The 17,144-nt window shown below is 43.2% G+C and overlaps 1 protein-coding gene across 1 annotated transcript; it reads right to left on the bottom strand.

The window, feature by feature from the left end:
* Nucleotides 1-2,929: 2,929 nt before the first annotated feature.
* On the bottom strand, nt 2,930-14,835 carry LOC147243187 (E3 ubiquitin-protein ligase pellino homolog 2). The gene is made up of 7 exons (XM_086189698.1): nt 14,354-14,835; nt 7,643-7,772; nt 7,325-7,426; nt 6,638-6,835; nt 6,185-6,370; nt 5,875-6,080; nt 2,930-5,694 (listed from the first exon to the last, which is right to left on the bottom strand). Exons 1-7 carry the CDS (start codon nt 14,545-14,547, stop codon nt 5,310-5,312), a joined length of 1,401 nt encoding a protein of 466 aa, XP_086045824.1. The 5' UTR covers nt 14,548-14,835; the 3' UTR covers nt 2,930-5,309.
* Between the last annotated feature and the right edge of the window lie 2,309 nt (nt 14,836-17,144).

Genomic DNA, 17,144 nt, shown 5'->3' with positions numbered 1-17,144 from the left:
GTCACGAGTTAAGCCCACATTCCTGTTTGTGTCAAACAAAACAGCTGCCAAAATGGAACTTTTTTTTTTTAACAGGTTTATTGACATGTGTATAGCGATTGTCTGTGCACCATACCATTACAGAAGAGTATGATAGAAAATAATACAAAACAGCTGTACATAACTGGGATGTTTTCAAAAGAAATGCATCATAAATTGGGATTATTCACGCATCAGCTACTCACTCACCTCATTAAGATGAGTTCATAAATTGAGGAGGTTCACCGGCTGAAATGAAGGTTAACTGATACACACAGAAAAAGAACAACATTAGGGAAGAGCTAATGATGTCACTGGTGGTGCTAAACAACCCTAGTCTCAAAAATAGATATCTGGATATTTCAATACTAAAATCTAGAAAAGAAAAACAAAGAAATTGCATATGGACACCTAGAACTCTGGAAGGGTTTAAATTAAGAGTAAAGAAAGATGACCTAAAGTGAAGGTGAGAAACTATTAAAAAGGGTGCTGCAACGGTTCTTCCATCCACATGCCAATGGTGTTACAGTATTTGTTGAATACATCATCCTCAAAAGCACAATTCACTGGTTTTGGTGCGCTTACAAAGGTGAACTGATAAGAGATGTTATCATAGCCTGTTTCACTGAACTTCCCTTTTTTTTTTTTATTAAAGAGAAATTATGGTGCTTCTCAACCCTGCGTGTTCGTGTAGAAATGATTGATAGGAGATCAAATTTTTCGGAATTTTTCCCCCGCTACGAGTATCTGTGAAACTGCAATACATTATAAGGTAAATGAATGAAGCTGGCGGTGCTGCTGTGGGAGCCGCGATCGGGGAGGAACGCCTGTCACAACTCCACCCTCCACTGTCATGTTTCCATGTGTCAAGCAAATCCTGAGCACACTTTGTGTTGCATAAAAGGACATTGCCGATAAGTCGTTTGGAGTCAATAAACTGGGCTACGTGATGCATATTTTTGTCAAAAGATGTCGGTGTAGGCAACGTTACACACGTTGCATCAACCTCATCTAAAGCAACACATCACAATGCTTTCACTGACATCACAGTGCTGATGTTCCTTTCAAGCGCCCAGAATAAACTGGAGGCTAACCCTGTTTTGAATGTTTACCATCCATCCATTTTCTACTGCTTATCCGGTTAAGGGTCTTGGGGGGGTGCTGGAGCCTATCCCAGCAGCCTTTGGGTGAGAGGCGGGGTTCACCCTGGACGGGTCACCAGTCCATCGCAGGGCCAACACATCCAGACAGACAACCATTCACACTCACAGTCACACCTACGGTCAATTTAGAGTCTGGATTAACCTCAGTACCAGAGAGAACCCACGCAGGAACAGGGAGAACATGGAGACTCCACACAGAAAGATCCCGTGCTGGAGCCGGGGCTCGAACCCCGGAACCTTCTTGCTGTGAGGCGACAGTGCTGACCACTGCACCACTGTGCTGCCCTTGAACATTTACTTTACACTGAAAAGGCAAAAAAAAACAAAAAACAAAAACACCTAGAGGATAGAAGCAAAAAAAAACCTTTGCAGGAAAACTAACGTGCCGTTTTGGTCAACATTTCGGCCGCGATACCTAAAAAATGCCCACCAAAATACACGGATGGAAACCCGACTATGTTGTTCTTGTTCATTTTCGGATGAATTAAAATATTTTTGCGACCAATCAAACATTTTGACACAAACACACAGGAAAATATGGCTCAGGTTGAAAAACACCTCAATTACCCTTTAAGACCCGTATATGAGTGGACCTGTGGCGCTCTGCTCTCCCGTAAGCCTTCTATGAATGATCATGTCATTGTCACATTAAAGTCTGTTTTGCACCTTCCTTCCTTCAGCTCTTGCCAGCTGGGAATGGGAAATCCCGGTGTGACACACTAATCCTGAGCTACAGTAACAATCAACACTAGAATCAATTATCCAACACACGCATGAATCTTGTACTTTGAATTTAAATGGAAAACAAACAAACAAATAAACAAACAAAAAAATCCAATGTTTGTTTGATTTTTAAAGCTTTAAACGTTCCACCACCTGCCTAGTTAGAAAATGAAAACCAGCGCTAATGTAGACATCTTTTCTGCAGTGATGGGAAATCTTAGCATAGTAGTACAGAGTGGGATTTGATAGGTATCCTTTATGACACACATCTATCAAGTATGAGGATTTCTTTAGTCTCTTTTTTGTTGTTGTTCTTCTTCTTTTTTTTTTTTTTTTTTTTTTGGAGAGAAACAAAACGCTGGAACAGCTGAGGACGCGGAAGACATCTCGGTCATCAAACACTCAGCATGAATAACAGGTTGGCAATCCACCGTGCAAAGTTTTCCAGTAAGTGTTTGTGTAGTGTACATTTGTGTGTGTGTGTGTGTGTGTGTGTGTGTGTGTGCGCGCGCACATGCAAGCTAGACACTGTGGGTGTGTAGTATCAATTCCATACTTGAGGCTATTGTTGAAGTTATTGGACTTTCCCAGCTAGATCCTCGCCAAGCTACACCATAATATTTAGTTACAAAAATAGTATCACAATATAGACCATTCAATATGAGCACCTGGGAAGGCTTAAACACAGCCTGAGTAATAACTGGCTACATTCATTGTCTGGGCAATGTTTCACGGTAGCGGTGTGTGTGTGTGTGTGTGTGTGTGTGTGTGTGTGTGTGTGTGTGTATGTATGTGTCAGACACAGTGTTGGCAACGTTTTCTCACTCACAAGCTCTCCTACATCTACCACACAATAATATTCTGAAACATACAGAACTTGCTTACGTTGAGTAACAACCAATTATCAGTTAGAAAAATAGCTTCTTCTTTTTTTTTTAAACACTTAACATCTAAAAGAATCCCCCCCCCCCACACCATCACCACCACCACCATCACCCCCCACCCCACTCCCTCCCCTCCCCTGAAATAACCCCTCCCTCATTTCCTAACAAAATAGTCTTCTTTGAAACAAACGAATAAGGTTGAGGTTATGCGAGGTCAAACCTTTTAACACACCACCATATTGACATAGACCCTGTTAAGCATAATTCAGTCACCAGAACTGTGTTCAAATTAACCCAATAGTGGTGTTGAAGTATAATGCGGACGGAAATCGTTGAGCTTTAATAGACTGATTTAAATAAAAAGCTGTCGGGAATGTGGTCGCTAGTTCATTTGTTCACCTTTGGTTGCACATAAACGTCACCGGTCTTTTAGAAATAAAATCACTGATGAATTGAACACACCTCTGGTTGAGCCCTTAACCTGAAAACCATTACAGAAGTGGCCACTGACCTAACACTTGGCTAAACAGAGCACAATATCTAGCTTATATACGAGAGTGCTTTTATTGCTTTAGGGTGTTCTGAAGTGGATTTTCCCCGGTTTTACTCCGAGCCCTTGTTTGTACTCAATCTGCTTGATGATCGCGGTGGGATCTGGCCTGGACGGGTGGCTTCTTCAAATGTGTGTAGGGTTTCAACGCTGATCAAAGAGTCTGCTGGGTTTCACTCCAAAACACATTTTCACTGATTTCACATTAAAAGAGTGAGTGAAAAACGTATCCATCGAAAACATAATGAATAATGTAGTTCCATTTCCCCCTTGAGAATCGAGTGCTGCAGGGATTTTGTTTGCTTGTTTGTAGACTAACCAGAAGTTAGCGCTGCAATGGGTTACTGTGACCAAAAGGTAACAGGATTTTTACGTTAAGTTTTGGGATTATAGCAGAAATGCATTCATGAGATAAACGCATTTTGTTCAGCAACATAACCCTCACAAATCAACACCACTTATTTGATTTTTGAAGCGTAAACACCATCACTAGAAACACAAAGCTGATGTTGTGCTTACGAACCCGCTACGCCACAAACGCGGACTTATCAAATGTAGCTTAGCACTTCGTTTGTTTCCAGTGTTTCATGCGTCTTCCAGGAAAGACACGACGGAGGGCTTCCAGGACATTAAAGTCACAAGCACATACTGATGTACTTTATGCCGTAGAACAAGGAGTTAAAATATCTAGCTGGTGTAAACTGCAGACCTTATCTCAGGTGTGTAACCCAAAATCAATTCAAAAATCCCACTGACTCATTCCTCTGCTGCTTTACTACTGAGAACTTCTACTCCATAGAGGCACAAACCCCTGATTTGACCTCAGAAGCCAACTCATTTAACATAAACAGTTCAGTCAGCCTGTGGAGACTAAAGCTGTGAATATAAACTAACTGCTCATTTAGGGCGAAGGGAAAAAGCGGAGAAGCCAGATGGCAAACGCATGAAAATAAGAAACTGGATGCTAAATAGAGGGATTTCTACAAATATTGAGGCAGAATGAGTCATCATTTGGCCATCAGAGTGCTAACGATAAGAAAAGAAATAATTGGGTGGCTCGATGTCAACTCGGAGAGAGAATCTATTTGAGAAACTGTTTGGAAAGATATCGAGGTGAGAAAAGAAATGGAAGCGAGAGGTGCAATACAACACACCTTCAACTAGACTTTCTGAGAGTGAAGGGTAGTCAGACATCTTAGATTTTTATAATTAAAAAAAAAAAAAAAAAAAAAAGCCCACGAATCACACATCTGTTGGAATGTTTCTCAACATCAGTAACGGTAGCCTAAAAACAAAGAGCAGTATCTGCAGAGCCCATGATGGGACGATATTACCGTCAATCATTGTCATGGACAAGTTTCAACCATAGCAGGTCGTAGCTTATGAATGAATGAAATGCAAATGAATAAATTAGAGTCTTTTGAACTTAAATATTAACATTTCTACATGATTCTGTAGGGGGAAAAAAAATGGTTCGGGAGGTTAGTTACTCTTGTAATTCAAGTTCCTCCAAACGTGGCGTTTGGACGAGGTGAACAGTGCCAGAGAGTTGATGTTTGCTGTAACTAAAGAGACAATCACCATTTGATGAGTAGTCTAGAAGAGAGAAGCAGCATTGTTTCAGCACCTGTGTTTACACACTGTTATTAATGAGGTTATTGTCATGGTGAATTGGAATAAAAACCAGCAGACTATTGAGTGATTGAAAACTGTTCCTCCACTTAAGAGAAAACCACTCTGTCGTGTTGAAATACTTCACCTGTCAGCCAGATCCTCAACCAATCAACAAGCCCTGAAGGAGAAATAAGGGCAGGAATGGTGAGGCTTGAGCTGCATTCACTAACACACTGTTGACCAGCGTTGGAGACTCAGGTGCAGGAAGGAATTACCTCTCAGTGCTGATCAAGTGTGCAGCATGAATGAAGTTCAGGCATCTCTATTACTGTGACAGTGGTTGCTGTGGCGTGGCGACTAGTCTATGGGGCCCTGGAAGATGAGCCGCGTCCAGCCGGGGGTGCTGAGGGCAGTGGAGCAGAAGGGGCAGACAGGTCTGAAGGCGTGGGTCCCGTGGGGCAGCGGGGTCTCAGCCCAGTATCTGGCTGTCCTCTCTGAGCAGACGTGGCCACATGGAACAAACCCGTGAGTGGGGGATCCGGCGTCCACGTATACGGCAGGCTCACATCCCAACCACAGAGGCACATAGGGACCCACGCTCCTGCACAAGGGACATTCTCGGCGGGTCGTGGAACCCTCGCCCTCTCCTGGCTCTTCCTCTCCCTCAGATCTCTGGCCCCAGTCGTGGCGTCCATGGACATGGCCGCAGGCGAGGTAGACCCAGGGCTGTCGCTCTTCAAGGCTGAAAAGATAGACATCCAAAGAGAATGTAATGTTTCTTCTTCTGTGATATTAATGACACATGGCAACCAGTGTGCACAGGTGCACGCTGCCACCTACTGTGCAGAATGTGTTGTGCACTGTGATCAGCATCAAAAATATTGATTATAGTTTTAGTGACGCTACAGGTTGGGGCCCCCACCTGTGGCTGCGTGGCAGGCTGGGGAAGGCCAGTGTACTTAGGCCGACGGGACATTGGGGCCGAGACGCATTCAGTTCTTGGCGAAGTGCTTCGAGGTGACGCAGGGTGGGAGAACGCAGGAGCCCCTCACCCGTACGCCATAGCAGGGTGGCGCCACACAGATCAACCAGCGAGCCGTCACGTAGTGCACTGCTCTCTCCCTCTGCCTGCAGAAGACAAGGAACTATAAATACAACTCAAGCACTCACTAGTATCATACAAGAGCCTGTCCTGATTCTTAAGTGAATACGCATGTCTGTATGTGACTCACCAGTTTGCCGCGGCTGGGTCCAGAGCGAGTCTCCCGCAGGGCGTACACATCACCGCAGACTGAGATCTCCCTCCACAGACCCTGCTTAGGATCCTCGGGGAAGCCTTCAGGGTGCATCACCAGCACCCCGTTGGTGGTCAGGCCATCCATGTGCCCATCAGGGTTTTTCCATTTGGTAGCTTTCTCCTGCAATGACCGGAAAGACAAACTAACTGTGTTACAGTAAATAACAAGAGCTATTACATCACAATATAGATTAGTTTTAAACCATGACTCTCTGGAATGGCACGTTTCAATCAGTCTTTATAGCTCCATGTGCATCAGCCATGATCACAAAAGGGGAAATTGAAATTACACGTCTCAATATTTTCGGATAACATGAAACTTATACTATCGACAAATATCTGAAAGGTAAAACATGGAAACCAGAAATTACATTTCCAGTCTACGCACCCCTAGGAAGATATTTTTGGAGGAGTCAAAGCCTGCGGCATAGATGCGTGCAGTGTACGGTGGATGGCGCTCGCAAACCACTCTGCAGGCAAAACGTGAGATGGTGCTGGGAGCGATGGAGGGGTCCTCCCCCTCCTTTCCCCCTCCAGACGTGTCCGTCACTACAAAGTCGATTGGACTTTCTGTGGAGCGTCCGATCTGCAGGTAACAAAACAGAGGAAATGCACTTAAAATAGCTCTCATTATTAGAAACAAGTCATCAAAACAAAAATGGATGAAAGCACATTCCTGAAATAACTACAGAGTTGCAGTTTAAGACCCAGGCTGACTTCATGTTGGTATCATTTTCCAAAAATACTGTTCCCACATCTGTGACCTTGACTAAATGAAGAGTGTCTCCCCCCCCCCCCCATTTTAAAGTACATCTGATTCTCTTTGTGTAAAACCAGGAGTTTCTTAAAGGTTTTATCCTTAATATTAAATGCTCACAGCTCTTAACCAAAATAATCTCTGCTGCAGAAATTCTTTTGACGACATTACGTAACAGCCTATTTTTGGAGGCACTACCTCATGGTCATAAATTTAGAACGACATCATGGGAATAATAAATTAATTGTTACAGGTCGGATTCTTGTTCCTGGGGATGGATGAAAACCTGGAGCGTGTGTTCCCTGCTTGGTGTGTTACCTGGAACATGTCAGTGTTGTTGTCATGGCAGTACTCCACCACCACTGTCTGGTTACGGGACAGAGTGAAAGAGATGCTGTGCTGCCCCCTGCTGTGAACAGCCTGAAACAACAACAGTAACATAAGGCACAGCACTCTCCTCTGGAACATGCAGTCACGTTAGAAACATGTGAGCTGAGTTTTCTTTTCTTCATGTAAATAAATGCATACAAACACAAAGACCGCTTCATGCTTCCTGCCTTGTTTGGGTAAGACAACAGGGAGTTGGAGGAAGGAAGCCAATGTTACAAAGGGAACAAACAATGAACAAACACACACCTTGCTGTCCTGGGGTGTGTTGAGGATGTGCACAGCGCTGGGTTTGACGCCATTGGCCTTGGCCCTTCGGTAGAGTGCGAATCGGCTCTTTCTGCGCCCACGGTCTCCGCTTGGAAGAGAGCCATTGTACCTGGAGACAGACGAGCACAAACAAGGATGAGGGGAGAAGAAGAAGAACGTGGGAACCTGGACATTCTGTTCAGCTGATCTCAACTTGATGAAAATGTGTCACATTATCAGTTCATCCACTTTATGAAAGAAACAAGCCAACTTTTTGGGGAAATTTGCTTATTTCCTAACATCCCCAAAGGCAGACAAGGAGATCAATCCCTCTCTCTCTTTGTGTGCAGTATGAAACTGAGACCCACAGAGACTGGCTGACTGCTAGTTAGTTTAGCACAGTGAACAGAAGTGAGGCCTCCAGAACCTGTGCTAGTGGTTGAGTTCAACCAGATCAGGTTCAGGAACTGGGTTTATCCAGCTGTAAACCTTCTCATTCTCTCTTACAAACCCTCCATGAATAGGAGCAGCAGGTTCCACCGTAGCTGTCAATGAACGTCTTGCTTTGTAGAAGTTCTTGTGCTGAATAGTTCTATCCCATTCTAGATTATCTCACAGTTTGAAAGGATTTCATGGCTAATATTATTCATACCCCAGTCCTAATGCAGGCAAAGACTGTGTATTTGATGACTTTTGATAAATGTATGCTAACCTGCTCATCCACTATCATTCATCGTGCTAAGCTGACCAGCAGTCAGCTGATCTTTGTGTGTCACAGCTCTCTAACCCACACACAGAGGAGAGAAGGGCATCCATCTTCTTCCATGGCTCTTAGGAGGATGGCAGATAAGTGTATTTCCCAGAAAGTTCCTTTAAAAGTAGTAAAACAACATTCATCTCTGACTTTCTCTTAACCTTCACACAAAAGGACAACGATCACTTGATCTCGCTCACTCAGCTCGTACTCGAGGATCGCTGTGGGAGGAAGAAGCATTTTCAACCTGGCAGGCTTTATTAACAAAGCTTGCAACAGACCTTGTTCAAGTTGGACTTTTTTTGGGGGGGGGGGGGGGGGGGGGGGCTTATCTAGGTAGGAGACACATGAGTGAAAGTGCACACTCACTCAGACAACACCCACAGGAGTGCTGAAGCAGAGTTTCAAGAATTACCCGCATCACATGGCCATTCATTCATACATGCCGGTGCAGTAGCCTGATGAAACGCATCATGATCACCAAACCATTCTGTGTAAGCGCTAATAGCCTGCTCCAGAATACAAGCTGATGTTTGTTTTCCTCCAGCAAAGGTCTTGTGATGGGTGTGATGAAACAGGCGGGGACACAATGTGACTGATAAGATCCAATCAAGGAGCAAATGTGCGTATCTGCATCATTGCCTCTAAATGGCTTCCTTTCTGCTCGTCCAGACATCAAGATTGAGAGGAAAAAGAGAGACACTTTCTGAAAAGCTTCACTTGGGAAGAAGTTTTCTAAAAGGCCTGTTTCCAGAATTTGGACACCAGGCCAAAAATAGCTGCGTAGGCCTCACTGGGTTCAATGGGACAGTTAATTCTTTCTTCAACTGTTATTAACATTTCCATGTTTCCCACATTTTGTATTGTAAACTGTTTTCTTGTCTGTAACAACATCTACTGCACGTCTGTCCCTCCTGGGTGAGGGATCCTCCTCTGTTGCTCACCCTGAGGTTTCTCAGATTTTTCCCTATTAAAAGGGTTTTCTATGGAGTTTTTCCTCAGTCGATGTGAGGGTCTGAGGGCAGAGGATGTTGTAATGATGCCATGTGAAGCCCTTTGAGACAAACTGGTGGTGAAAACAGGCTCTACAAATAAAATTGCCTTGCCTTGCCTTAATTTAAACACTTTCAGTGTAAAAAGGGTCAATACAATCAACAGTAAAGCATCTAGGAAATCCTCTAGTAAAGAACCAGAATAGAGCTTAATAATATAAAAAACAATAATATCAAGATTATTATGATAGGAATCGAAACTCATGATTTATTAATTTTTTAAAATTTCATTGCCGCTGAAAAAAACAAAAAACAAATGTAAAAATTACGGGATTTTTCTGAAGACTGAATCAAACAAGCATGTTTGTCTGTAGACTATAATTAAGGCCAGAGTAGCTAACTTTGCTTCTTTATAATAATAATAATAATAATAATAATATGCTGTCATACATTTCACCTTAACCAAAAACTTGCAAAGTCTACAACTTGGATTCTGCTCTTGGCCATTTTGCAGTTTTAATAATATTTCAATTACTTGTGCAGCTCTATCTTGAAGGTGTTCCAATAATAGAAGCACATTCAAAAATTTAGATTCTTCTCATGAGACTGGTATCAGGTCCTCTAGATCGTTTTAAAATTCAATATCAACTTTCTCTTGACAAGTTCATCCCAGTTGTTATGCTTTAATTAATAAGCTCCTTTCTGGTGTAAAATATAAACTTTGTCCTCATTTTCTGAAGCTGAGTAAAACATCATTTTCACAGTTTCAGTTCATGCAGAAGGCATCGTGCCACTTTGAGGGTCCCCCCTCCCCCCCGCGCTAATCAGCAGTGCATGAAAATCCGTCCACAGTAAATCCAGCAGAGGACGACGTTATAAAGGACAATGAATGTGCCTTTGCTGGCCTTCAGACTGGATCAGATCAGAGGGCATCTGGTTTGGCTCTGATCCGACAGCCTCGCAGCGTGGGGGCGAGGGAACAACTGGCTGCTCTGACAGCACAGTGGAGCTCTGAACTCATTCTTCTAACAGTCGAACACAGCAGAGCGACAACACTTTCAGTCGCTTCACTATCCACATGGGAAAAAAATATGATGGTTTAAAGATCCGCAAATATTTGTTTGCTTTCATCGAATAAATAGGAGTATTAAATACTTGGTATTTGTATAGCGGATGTCAATATTATCCGTGCAAAGACAAGTTTATTTGTTTACATTTGAATGTGATTTTGATATTTCAGTGGCGGAAAATAAGTTTCAAACACAAGTACATTGTGTACATTTTCAAGTAAAAGAGGAAGTAGACTACCGTTTGTTTAAAACACTGAAAACAATATTCCTGATGTGACTTTTCTTTTACCTGAATCATGCGGCACTAGTGGATACCACTTATATGAAACAAGTAGCAAAAAACTAAGAATGATCTCTTCGAGTTGTTTGAGAGGATTTAAAAAACATCTTTGCATATTAATTGGAGGTACATTTTATGAATGTTAGTGTTACCAGTTCATGTTGTCACCTTTTTAATTCATATTATGCGGATCACTCAGAGTGTACGCGTGTCTGAGGGAAGTTTGTTGACATCATGTTTTTTTAATGAGAAATACTTCCAGGAATCTGACTTCAACGACCCTGAAGTCGGAGCAAAGCGCCTCACCTAAAACGCCTTCAAACATTAACTTGCCATGTTTGTGTGAGTGTAGAGTCCAGGCACAGATGATGACTCAGTGCTACTCGCTCGCTCCGCAGCCCTGCTCAGCATTTTAAACTGGACTGACTGACAGGAGACGGACTGGTTCAGAGAGAGAGAGAGAGAGCACATGCTCATGAGGAAAGGTTTTCCGAGGGGTTTGGTTCAAATGCAGGAGACGTTAAACGGGGCTGGTGAGGGGAGGGAACGGGAGAGTAAATCAGCTTACAAAGAAAACTCTTGCCAGTTCTCTGATGGAAACACAGACAGTAAAGCAGTTTGAAGCTATTGCTTCTAAACTAAAGCTAAATCAATGAAATGAAACATGTGACAGGGACAGGAGGTAGAGAGATGAAGCAGAAGGTCGAAGGGAAAGACTAGTCCAGCAGTAGCACCACGAGGTAGGATGTGACCAAGCAGTTATGGCCTGCAACACGCATGTGCAAGCATCATAAAACACGATATGAAATATTCACTCCTTCTGCCCGCCGACACAGGGTTTATTTTCGCTGAGGTTAAGTCACCGAGGAGGCCTGTGGGATGCGACAGAGACACAGTGTGACTAGTGAGGGAACAAAAGGTGTGGGAGAGATAAACAGAGAGGACAAGAGGGTCTCTGCATAGTGCTGGGAGTGGGCCAGGAGGGAGGCGTGAGCCGAGACTGGACAGACCAGTGTTTGCTGTGCATGTTCTGTGTCCAATCTAACTAAGGTAATGAGCGGTGGCAGACACTGCAAAGATCACATGACCTGCACCAAAGCAGGAATCGACCACACATGCGAGCGATGATCAAGGCCGACAGATGCACAGTCAAACCACACAAGGGAAAAAGGGTATGTGGCAGGAAGCGGCGGAAAGATCAGCCCCATCTTACGGGTACCTGAGCTGTCACCCATGTTTGGGCGCAGACCTACAGTAGCTTCATCATCGGATCACTGCAATCAAATGGGGACATTTTATGTGTGATGACTGAAGAAGGCATTTCTGTTCTCAGCTATTCGCCATCACTCATCCTTTGTGGAAAACCACAGAGGACTCACATAATAGCTCGCTAGCCTGTGGCTATCACTCTGACAGGGTAGAAATCAAACTCAGTCATAACATTTTCTACCCTGAATCAGTTGCATCAATTCCCTGTTCAGAGCCTGAGGTGATCAGATCACGGGAGATGAAACCAATTCTGATAGCTCAACTTGTGAATCAGCTGAAACAGAGTACTGATCTGATATCAGTGTGGTAAAAACTGTACACATGTGATTTGTTGAACAGGTGTATGCACTACTTACCGTGTATGGATGTGATAGGTTTGCATCATTATTGTATGACCCAGCAAAGGTCAAAAATAAAATAATACATCAACATACTATTGTAATTTTCAAATAACATGAAGGCAAAATATCAGTTGAATTATGTCAAAATACAATTTTAAGTTAAATATTGTTGTGCTGCAGGGACGTCTTGCCTACACATCACATTCTACAGACTTAAGAGAACAGATCCCTTTAATGGATCCTCACAGAAATAAAACCATTACAATTTTAATACATTTTGCGATGATAATGAGAAAAATGATGCGAAAATTAACATTCCCTCAAACATCGGAAATCATATCAAAATATCAGTCAAAATAATAGCAACTGGATATGTTATTAAAATCGTGCGTGAAGAGCCATATTTGCTTTTTTGGACAGTGCCACCCTGACACAATAGTTCCCCTCGTGGGATCAGTAGAGTAACTCAGGAGTGAGTCCTTAAGCCATTGTTGAGCCTCCACTTCCATGGTCTCAAAGTTAACGGTTTCCTGGTTTAATACCAGAATTAACGTCTGAGGTTCCAAAATGATTAAGATGTTTTAACTTTTCTGTTCTGTAATAGATTGATATTAACCACAACCCTGAGTTTTCAAAGTTTTCATGTATAAAACCTGTGTCTGTCAAAAAAATGGCTTAACAAGACAACAGAAGTTGTCCCAGATATCAAACGTCGTCATGCCAAATGCAGAAGCGAGTGGTGATGTCACGCGTTCAGAGTATTACGTTTCATACTTCTAGTGACTGCATTTACACAAAAATCATAAAACTTTTCATTTGTTAAGATCACCACGGGAAACAAAATGTGTTGCCCCGGAGCTTATGTTGTGCAATGAACAAAAGTAATAACCCTTTATATTTTGGTAAAGGGAGCTCATGGTGATGCTAACTTACAGGTTGGCCGACAAAAAGGCATCATCCCTGAGGCCAAAACTTTAAAGCAAGCAACGCTGGCCACCTTTCCGTTCTGATCTGGGGATGTAAATGGCTGCTCTGTTGAAACAGTCAGATGACACAGTGGATCACTAATCAGTATTCAGATGCTGGCTGGCCACAGGCTCCTCACTCCATGTTGAGCCGGAGGGGAAGAGATAGGCCATTAGGTCAGTTATCTTTGGCATACACAGGAAGCTCTGCGGGGCAAGGTGGGGGGGGGGGGGGTTTGCTGGGAATGCTTGGATATGACTGTGGCATTTTCTGGTCCCTGCAGACCTTGCACAGTGTGGACCTGCAGGGGTGGAACTGCTGTGGAAGCTGCTGGCTGTCATCAGCACATCCTGCCTTGTGTGTGTGTATGTGTGTGTGTGTGTGTGTGTGTGTGTGTGTGTGTGTGGTGTAGAGGGGCTTTTCTCCTCCTCCCCTTCCTCTGGCATGGATGGTCATCCGGCTGCGACATTTTATTCATAAGTAATAAATCAGGATGATCTTATAACTAAATAATAGCAGCAAGGGGGCATGGATTTTTCAGATTATGATATCATCTTCAGCGCTACTTTTGGCTATCACACATCCAGCATAGTATGACATCATTGGGATTTTCAGCCTGAGCAATCCGGTGGTTACAACCATTGATGAAAAAGTGGCTAGCATTGCATCCGTGGTTGCATCATTGCTGTAGCAGATTTGTAAAATTTACACTTCAACGTACCATGTAGAAACAATTGGGTACCACTGATAAAGAGCTAGAATGATTTCACGGGAAACAAAGTTAGTTTATGACATTACTACGTGGAGAGACAGGCTAGTGGCGGAAGGGGGGGGGTACGATAAATGAAAAAAAATGTGCAAAAATCCGCTAATGTTCCAAAAGCAGCACTATTTTGTCCGTGCTAAATATGAACTCACACGTCATCCGTCGGGTTTATTGAGCGGATGGATCCAATACACATTTCACGTAAATATTTGTGACTGAGGGGGGATTACTTCATCCCATCACCATTTTACATATCAAATTAAAGAGACTTACCCCAGAATTACCAGCTCGCCGTATTTTACCGAGTCTTTAACGGGCACATCATCGTCTCCGTCTTTTTTCGGTGAATTCATCAGACTGGACTGCTCCAGAAGAAAAAAAAAAAGCGTCCAATTAGCAATAGTGGTGCGATACAACAATGCTAACACACTCGAAACTGTGGGGGTGTGATTTGGGTTGTAGTCCATTAAAGTTTGGCCACAGTTGTACAAAGTTTTCCCGGACTTCCTTTTGTTTGTTTTATTGTTTTAATCCCGTGAATGAGCATCTTTCCGTGGCTTTGGTGCCGGTGTGTAGCTAGTTTATATCACGGCAAATCCGTTCTGTAGCATAGGGATACAACAAGGGCTAACGGCAGGGAGTGGGACGTACCATGTTTTATAGGGGTGGTCCTTGGAAACAAATCTGAAGAACAGACACTAAAACTGAGTTAAGGCGGAATACATACAGTTTGTGTCTTTGATAACATTAAAAATACCACACTGATGATGATGAGGGTAAAAGTCTTACTCACAAGTCCAGGTAAAGAAACAGTTAGCGAGTAATCCCCCTATGGAACAAGAAATGAATGCAGCCTGGATGAGAAGCTGGCTCCCACTGATAGAATAAAATGAGGCATTTCGACATCCACAGGAAGTGTCCACATCATTTGGCATGCAGAGGCGCACTGGAACATTTACATTTTTAAGCTCAGATATTTGATGTTCTGCATGAAATTCTTTAAAGCGCTTATCTCGTGGGTCATTATGGAGTCTGACGTAATGAGATGCTACGGGGGTGTGGTGTACAGCAAAGATGTGGGTCACCATTGCGCCCCAGACAAGATAGTCTGCATGTGGGAGTTGGGAGACAGATATAGGCCGGCTGGAGCCCACATTTCCATTACTCTCTCTCTCTCTCTCTCTCTCTCTCTCTCTCTCTCTCTCTGTCTGTCTGTCTGTCTCTGTCTCTGTCTCTCTCTCTCTCACACACACACACAGATACACGCTCACTCTGGAAATCCCACACATATCCTGCTATTTCACTCATAATGCTGTGACCACATGAGGGCAGTGCACTTCAGTGGCAAAGAGCAGCTTTCTGCACTATCAAGTTAGTAATGTTTGAACATGGCCACCTGCACACACACACATATCACACACAGTGTGTGATATGTGTGTGTGCATTTTTTGTTGTTGTGGTGGAATACTTGGAGGATTATGAATGAGTGCAACCAGACACACATGTCTTGTTGGACTTGTCACACTCTCCTTGAACAGCCTGGCTGCTCTTCTTTGTTATTTGGATTTTTGGACAGAACCCAAACTTGGGGTGTCAGTAATCCCCAGCGGCATGGCTGCCTTCATCTGGAACAGTAGCCTCCTTCTTGTTCTGGTTCAACGTGTAGCAGCTTGCATGCCGGCTACAGCACGGAGGAGCCATGCAGGACTCTGCATGCGTGTAGTGATTTTAAAACATTTGCCAGTGCATACGCTCACACACTGCATGAATGATATGATAGCAACTTTAAAAGATGGAAATGGTCACACCCACACAAACACTTAGGTGCTACAGAGAAACATTGAATGGTGTGACGATGACTCATCATGACTAATTTTCAGCACAGACCAAACCAAATAACCCCACCTTGAACTGTATGACACCCCGCCATTGCAGTCAAATATTAACTGATCAGGCTTGTGGAGGACTGAATCATCTTACAGAGAAAGTCTCACTTTGAGTGTCTGAAGTGTAACACAGCATTGAAACTGGATGGACCAGATGTAGGTCCCACTGTGTAAGTTCTTTACACTCCCACTCTTGGATTAATGTCACACCCTCTTTCTCTTTTCACTCTCTCTCCTGCTCCATACGTTGCCTTTCATTTTCTCCCCTTCCCTCTGCCGTCTCTTTTCTGTCTAGCCGCCCTCGTCCCTTTTTGGCCGAGAGACAGAATTAAACCAAAAAAATATGTTTGACCTCCATCATGCCGAATGAATCCAAGCTGCTCCCCTTAAATTACAGTTTATGGCCACTCAGCAGCCAGCAGGGCAGGAATGCTTTCGCCTTGACTCCCTGTGTATGTGAATCAAATATATTCTGATGTAAAAATGTGTCACCCAAGAAGAATTTCTCTTTTCACTGAGGTCATAAAACAGGTTGAGCTGCAGACTAGTGAGTTGGCTCTTATTATCAGAGTTCACTTTCCACTCACAGTATCACCCACTAAAGCTGCAAGTTGTCATCAAGTCTAAGACCTTCACACTGTTAACCTGATGTGAAAGACTTGTACAAATTGAACATGGTTTTATAACTGACCACCCTTTTGTTTTTCTGGTGTCTCTGTGAAGCAGACAAAGTGTTTAGTGAGTGTGAAATCTGGTCTGGCCAGCACAACTAGCTGTTGCTATCGTAACATATGCCTGCTGATGGGCTATTAATGGTTCTTATTCATAATTTTTTTTTAAAAACATGGTTGCAGTATGACACTGTGCATTATCTAAAGCAATACCTCACCCAAAAAAATGTATTTTACCTTTCAAGTACTCATAAATAGGTACCTTGAGTTTATACATTTACCTGCTTTATCAGGTGCTAGCCTCATAGATTTAGCTTGAAGCTAATGGATGACTGATGGCTAGCAACAGCTATAGCAACAAAACAACAACAAAACTGCCCAAAAACATTTGTTGATAATAATTCACGGCCATGACGGTATGCTTCTAAGTTTGTAAACAAATGTCTTCCATCATTTTTGTTGTTGTTGTTTTGTTGCAGAAGCTTTTGTTAGCTGTCAGTCTCCATT

The sequence above is a fragment of the Aulostomus chinensis genome, chromosome 20 (assembly GCF_037954235.1).
Source record: "Aulostomus chinensis isolate RoL2024-O1b breed Wild chromosome 20, RoL_Achi_v1.0, whole genome shotgun sequence".
NCBI classification, from domain to species: domain Eukaryota; kingdom Metazoa; phylum Chordata; class Actinopteri; order Syngnathiformes; family Aulostomidae; genus Aulostomus; species Aulostomus chinensis.
The sequence above is the reverse complement of the archived record's forward strand: the minus strand, read 5'-3'. Positions and strand labels throughout refer to the sequence as shown.

Coding starts and splice junctions, on each gene's coding strand:
- LOC147243187 (XM_086189698.1), bottom strand. CDS start 14,547: ATGGACTACAACCCAAATCACACCCCCACAGTTTCGAGTGTGTTAGCA. Junction 7,773..14,353: donor GGCGAGCTGGTAATTCTGGG/GTAAGTCTCTTT, acceptor GTCTGTCTCCAG/GTACAATGGCTCTCTTCCAA. Junction 6,836..7,324: donor ACAACACTGACATGTTCCAG/GTAACACACCAA, acceptor TGTTACCTGCAG/ATCGGACGCTCCACAGAAAG.